General features: G+C 44.6%; 1 protein-coding gene across 1 annotated transcript in view; it reads right to left on the bottom strand.

Moving 5' to 3' along the window:
* The window catches only part of LOC119584660 (polycomb complex protein BMI-1-like), a gene marked incomplete at its 3' end in the record, with an annotated part of 45,877 nt that overhangs the window by 34,066 nt on the left and 4,311 nt on the right, over positions 1-7,500 (bottom strand). The window contains 1 exon segment of the mRNA XM_037933336.1: positions 863-966. Within this exon segment, the coding sequence (XP_037789264.1) occupies positions 863-966 (104 nt within the window).

Genomic DNA, 7,500 nt, shown 5'->3' with positions numbered 1-7,500 from the left:
CGTCCTTAGTCATTTGTTAGAGAAAAGGCATGACACAGGAAATCAATTAGAAATGGAGGGAGAGAGAAAAAGAGAGATTGAAAGAAAGCGTGAGAGAGAAAATGGGGGAATACGAGAGAGAGAGAGAGAGAGAGAGAGAGAGAGAGAGAGAGAGAGAGAGAGAGAGAGAGAGAGAGAGAGAGAGAGAGAGAGAGGGAAAGAAAGAAAGAAAGAAAGAAAGAAAGAAAGAAAGAAAGAAAGAAAGAGAAAGAAAGAGAAAGAGAGAGAACAAGAAAAATAAAGACAGCGAAAAAAGAAAGAAAAAAAAGGAAAGAAAGAAAGAAAACAAGACATACAAGACAAACAGAAAACCAGACAAGCAGACAGACAGAAAGACGGACGCACCCCTCCCGGTCCCCCTCCCCTCCCCCCCTCCCCCTAGGCCACACACATACATCACCCAACTGGAATTGTCATTAAAGATTCCGTAAACAACATCCCTTCGAAAGGTCACTAACCAATCGCCCAAAGTGACATTCAAACAAAGCAAAATATCAAATCACTCAATCCATTTTTTTCGTTTTCTTCTCTCTCTTTCACTCCCCTCGTTTTTTTTTCTTTTTCCTTTATATTTTTACTTATTTCTCTCTCTCTTCCTTAAACAAAAAAAATGACTCACCCACATACACACACACACACACACACACACACACACACACACACACACACACACACACACACACACACACACATATACCCCCCCCCCTCCACCACATCCACAAACACACCTACACCTCCTCCCACACCCCCCCACCCCCCCCCCCCAAAAAAAAAAAAAAAAAAAAAAAAAAGACGAAAAAACGAAAGAACGCCACACTCTTACCCGCATGAGGATGTCCCTGGTAGAACTCTATCCTTCTCCTCATCTCAGCCTGGAAGAGACCCGGGACTGTCTTGAAGACGAGAGCCTGCATCACGCGGTCGGGTCTGCGGAGAGGGGAAGAAGAGGGGAAAATTGAAGGGGGATTTTATTAAGGGGAAAAAAAATACGTGGGGGTGTTGACGATGGTGGTGTTGTGTGGTGTGAGGTGGTGATGGTGGGGGGTTGTGATGGTGGTGAGGTGTGGTGGTTGGTGATGATGGTGGTGATGTGTGGTGTTGGTGATGATGCGCTGGTGGTGAGGTGTGGTAGAGACTGTGGTTGTGGTGAAGTGTGGTTGTGGTAGTGAAGTATGATGCAAAATATAGTGATCATACCCTAAGATCATCGCATAGTGTTCGTAACGGTAGGAGGAAAATTATAACGCTGTGCTGAAAGAAAATCATAAATAACGATGACATTAACAACAATAAAAAACAACAACAATAATGATGATATTCTTGTTGATGATGACGATGATGATGAGGATGATGATAACAAATATAATTAGCATAACAACAACAGTAAACATAATAATAATCCTTTATAATAACAACAGCAATACTATCAATATGAATAGCATTATCACCGCACCAATAACACGTAATCTAATTAAAAGGGATCACATTGTCCATAATGTCAACCATAACAATACCTGGAGAAAGGGAGGCAGGGAGAGGGAGAAAGAAAGGGAGAGGGAGAGCGAGAGGGAGAGGGAGGGAGGGAGGGAGGGAGAGAGGAGAGAGAGAGAGAGAGAGAGAGAGAGAGGGAGAGAGGGAAGAGGAGAGGGAGAGAGAGAGAGAGGGAGAGGGAGAGGGAGAGGGAGAGGAGGGAGGGAGAGAAAGAGAGAGAGAAAGAGAGAGAGAGAGAGAGAGAGAGACATTATGAGAGAGAGACACTGAGAGAGAGAGACATTGAGAGAGAGACATTGAGAGAAAAGAAGAAAGAGAGCGAGAGAGAAAAGGAGAGAGAGAGCGAGAGAAAAGTTGAGAGAGAGAAGAGAGGAGGGAAACATCCCCCCCCCCTTATTGTTACGGGAGGTGAGGACACTGTCGTAATTATCGCCTCATCGCGTCTCGCAATCGATATCCGGTAAAATGCGAGAAATGGCGAGACAGTGATGGAGGAATAGGGGAGGAAGGGATAGGGGAGGGAGAGGGAGAAGGGGAGGGGGTAGGGGAATAGGTGGCGGTTGTGGAGGAGGATGGGGGGGAGGTGGTGTAGGAGGAAAAGTAGGAAAGGGGGTAAATGGAGGAGGAAGAGGAGGAGGAGAAAGAGAGGAGAGAGAGAGATTTCCCGTCTCATTTCCTCATCCTCTTTCCCTCCCTTTCCTACCTTTTTTCCTGAATCTCTTTATCTCCGTCAATCGCATAGCGTACCTAACTTTACCTAACTTACCTACCTTATTTACCTTACCTTCCCTTATCATATTTTACCTTCTCTTCCCCTTCCTTTCCTTTCCTTCCCTTCCCTTCCCTTCCCTTCCCTTCCCTTCCCTTCCCTTCCCTTCCCTTTCCTTCCCTTCCCTTCCCTTTCCTTCCCTTTCCTTATCTTACCTTACTTTACCTTACCTAACAAAACATCCCTTTGCCTTGCCCTAACCTACCCTACCCTTACCCAACCTTGCCTTACCTTCCATTATGCAAAAATAAACACAGCAATCTGTCTTATTGTGGAAACACCGACGAGGTTTTAATTATTCAAACTTTTTTTTTTTCTTTCCTTCCTTCTGGGAAATCGACAATAGGCTTTTTTCACTTTTATTGTAGTAGTAGTAGTCGTAGCAGTAAATAACAAGAATATCTATGATGATAATAGTGTTAATGTTAATGTTAACGGTGCTATAATTATGATAATAATAATAATGATAATAATAATGATTATAATGATAATAATAATAATAATAATAATAATAATAATAATAATAATAATAATAATAATAATAATAAATAATAATAATAATAATAATAATAATAATAATAATAATAATAATCTAACAACAACAATAGTAATAAAAACAACAGCAACAATAATCATAATGAAAATGATAATGATAGTAAAAACAAAACAAAAATAAAAACAACAGCAATAATAGTAATAATAATAATAATAAATAATAAACATAATAATAATAATAATAAATAATAATAATAATAAACATAATAATAATAATAATAATAATAATAATAATAAAATAACAATGACACTAATAACAGAAAAATAGGCAGACCAAAGAAAAAGCGAAAGAAAAAGAAAAGAAAAGAAGAAAAAGATGTTCCGCAGCCGACACCCGACAACGTCTGTACTACACACTCGCTGGCACTCGGACGCCGATCGCGACTCCCGCCCTTATGACCCGACGCCACAAGGGTCAGAATAGCGGCCAAGTCTCTCCCTCGCCGCCCGGAGGCCATTGCGAAAGGATAGAAGTAAAAAAATTGGAATAAAGTTTTGTGATACAGAGAAATAAGAGCGCCGATTTAATAAATAAAGAGATGGATTGAAAGTTCACGTTGCGGCGGCTTGCTTTTTTACACGTGCGCGCATCGACCGGGCATTTTTAAAAAGGTAAGAGAGAGAAAAAAGGGGAAAAAATTGTTGTGGGAGAGAGAGGTGGCAATCCCTTTTTTTTTTTTTTTTTTTTTTTTTTTTTTTTTTTTTTTTTTATTATCATACCTGTACCATTATTATCTTGGTATCATTATCATTATCATTACCATTACTATTATTATCATTATTATTATCACTATCTTTATCAATATTATTATCACAATCTATATTATTATCATTATTATTATCATTAGCAGCAGTAGTAGTATACCATTCTCATTAACATTATCTATCACCTATCTATCATTATCACTTATTCTCATAATCATTATTTAGTTTTACAAAATCAATACCACCCTTCATAAAAGCCCTAAATATGATATTCACGCTAATATATCCTCCAGTGCAAACAAACATGCTCGAGCGCACGTATTTCCTAATAAAATATCACAGAAAAAAATAAAAAAAAATTGCGTCCGGGATCTCACCAAAGGCGACCAACTATGCGACTCAGATAACAACGCGCTTGCCAAAAACCTAACAACAAAATGAATACAACAACAACAACAACAACAACAATAAGAACAATAGCGATGTAGGTCACCTCATCCTTCGTATTTCTTTCTCTTCCTCTTCCATTATCCTATGTCTTCCTCTTTCCTCCTCTCTCTCTGTTTCCTCCTTTTAATTCCCTTTCTGTTTTCATCTCCTTCACTCCTACCTATTTCGTTCTCACCCATTTCTCTATTTCCTTCCCTCTCACGTCTTCCTAATCAACTTCAAATCTACTTCCTCTTTCATTCTCTCTTCTTACTTCCATCCCTCTTCCTTTTTCACTCCCTTTCACTTCTTCCTCTTTCTTTTCATCTCTCTCTCTCTCTCTCTCTCTCTCTCTCTCTCTCTCTCTCTCTCTCTCTCTCTCTCTCTCTCTCTCTCTCTCTCTCTCTCCCTTCTTCTTCTTCACTTTTCCCATAATCTTTATCCACTTTCTCTTCTCCCCCATTCTGCTCTCTGGTCTCCCTCCATCTCCTTCTCATTTACCCCCTTCACTTCCTCCTCTCATACCCCTCCCACTACCTGACTTCCCCCCCATATCCCCCTACCTGATCTCCCCCCTCCTCCCCCCTCCTCCTCCTCCTCCTCCCCCCCCTCCTCCTCCTCCTCCTCCTCTTCTTCTTCCTCCTCCTCGTACCCCCTACCTGACGCCCCTCCCCCCACCCACCGCCCGTGTACAGTGTCTCCCCGCCTGGTATAGCGATCAACCCCCATAAGAAGAGGTCTTTCTGTCTGTCTGTCTGTCTGTGTCTGAGTGAGTGTAGTCTATGGGACCGTGTTGTAGCCCTGGTTTCAATTTGGATTTGCGTGTCTATCGGTGCTTTGTCTGTTTGTCTTTTTTTTCTTTATTTCTCTCTCTCTCTCTCTCTCTCTCTCTCTCTCTCTCTCTCTCTCTCTCTCTCTCTCTCTCTCTCTCTCTCTCTCTCTCTCTTCCTTTCTTTCTTTCCTTTCTTTTCTTTTTTCTCTGTCCGACTCACTCACTCATTCATTCACTCACTCACTCACTCACTCACTCACTCACTCGCTCACTCGCTCACTCACTCACTCGCTCACTCACTCACTCCACTCACTCACTCGCTCACTCGCTCACTCGCTCACTCACTCACTCGCTCACTCACTCACTCGCTCACTCACTCACTCACTCACTCACATACGCGCGTGAGCACACAAAAAAAAACTCACATGAAAGTTCACACGCCTGTATACACACGTTTCCATATACTTACTCTCTCGCACACGCACACGCACACGCACACGCACCCCTCCCACACACACACACACACGCACCCCTCCCACACACACAGACACGCACCCATGTCTCATACACACTTCTGTACAAAACGCGCTAAGGCCCATTCTCGGCAAATGGCAACAAACAACTGGCAACTGGCAACATATTCACGAAGGAATGAGTCTATGAGGCGTAGAGGAGAGAGGGAGGTACGGAGGGAGGGAGGGAGGGAGGGAGGGAGGGAGGGAGCGCGGAAGGAGGAACTTGAGTCTACAAAAAGCCTACAGCGGAAGTCTGCTTTCTCACCCCCCCAACCCCCTCCTCCATACCCCCTACTTCCTCTCCTCTAGCCATGGGGGAGGGAGGGACAGGAAAGGAAGGACAGAGGAAGAGGAAGAGCAAGAGAGGGATGGAAGGAGGGAAAGAGAGAAGGAAGGAAGGAAGGAAGGAAGGAGAGAAGAAGAGAGGAAGAGAAGGAGAGAGAGGAGAGAGAGAGAGGAGAGAGAGAGAGAGAGAGAGAGAGAAGAAGAGAGAGAGAGAGAGAGAGAGAAAGAGAAAGAGAAAGAGAAAGAGAAAGAGAAAGAGAAAGAGAAAGAAAGAGAACGAGCGAGAGAGAGAGAGACACAGAGCTCGCCGACGGACACAAAAGCAACACGTATCTCGAGGACCTGAACTTTTTTCCGGGATGATTTTCATATGGCGAGCTCGAGAGGGCGGGGGGGGGGATATATACAGGGAGGGGAGAGGGGGTATAGGCAGGGAGGGGAAGGGGTATATCTGTCAACACGAGGGAGGAAGAGAGACAGAAGAGGAGAGGAGAAGGAAAGGAAGGGAGAGGAAAAGGGAATGGAGAGGAGAGGAGAGGCGAGCCAAGAAGAGAAGACAACAGAGGGTGAGAAGAGGAGAAGGCAAATGTAAAGGAGAGGAAAGACACGAAAAGAGAGAAAGAGAGAGAGAGAGAGAAATGACAGATCGAGAGGTGAAGAAACCAGCTCCCCGGCAGAGCAAGGCGCCAAGGACCCCCCCTCCACCCCCCCCCGAACCCCGGCAACGCACGGCAGCGGAAACAGAAATGGCCGCCACCTCTCCCCCCACCCTCCCCACCCTCCCCACCCCAACCCTCCCCAAACACAAACAACATTAACGTGGCTTCTGCAACATTATTCGCAACGAACTTCAATCAGTGTCAACAATCAACCCCCTCCCCCTCCCTCCCCCTCCCCAAACCCCTCCTTCCCTACCCATCCCCCCTCTACCACCCCACCAATACCTTCCTTATCCCCCCCACCCCTAACCCATCCCTACCCCGTCCCAACCGACATTCATGATAAATTGACATATATTGCTCTCTGCAACTACGCCGTTTCTCTTCGGGGAGTGATGATATCCGCGACAAAGACACAAAATCATTTTTAATTTGCTCGATAAATGGGGAATATCGACGGACGGAATGCGAGTATGATATGATAAACACTGAATGATGTAGGAATGTGAAATATGAAATAGTGATTGATTATGACGTAATAACATTCAGTGAAAATGGGGAAAAGGTGTTCTAAATAATCGTTTCTGACTTCCTCCTGATCTCTGTCTGTCTGTCTCTATCTATCAATCTATCCACCTCCGTACCTACCTATCCATCCACTCAATGACCTACCTGTCACCCACCCAACCATCCATCTACTCATCCAGCTATGTACCTATCCATCCACCCACCCACCCATACACCCACCTACCCATCCATCCACCCATACACCCACCCGCTCAACCACACACCCATCCACCCATTCATCCACCCACCCACCCATTCACCCAACCACCCATACACCTATCCACCCACCCACTCAACCATGCATCCACACACACACCTATCCACCTACCCACCCAGGCCCATCCACCCACCCACCCATCCACCCACCCACCCATCCACCCACCCACCCACCCATCCACACAACACCCATACCCACAGCCCAAATCAAACCCCCGACCGCGCTCCCCTCCAATGCGGCTGCTCAACACCGCCACCGCCACACCTGCCACACCACCAAAATACACCAGAAGTCTTCCGTAGCGGGGCGCAGGTCTAGTAAATTTCCCTCTACATTTCTATTTTTAGCTATTTATCTATATCCATTTATCTTTATTTATTTATTTATTTGTTTATTGGCAATTCTGTGAGGCAAAAATTCGTTCAGTGTGTTCCGTCTTCGTAGGTGTGTGTGAGTGCGTGTGCGTGCATTTGTGTGTGTGTGTGTATGTGTGTATG

This window comes from Penaeus monodon, chromosome 18 (genome assembly GCF_015228065.2).
Source record: "Penaeus monodon isolate SGIC_2016 chromosome 18, NSTDA_Pmon_1, whole genome shotgun sequence".
Classification (NCBI taxonomy): domain Eukaryota; kingdom Metazoa; phylum Arthropoda; class Malacostraca; order Decapoda; family Penaeidae; genus Penaeus; species Penaeus monodon.
This window is presented reverse-complemented; position numbering and strand designations above follow the sequence as displayed.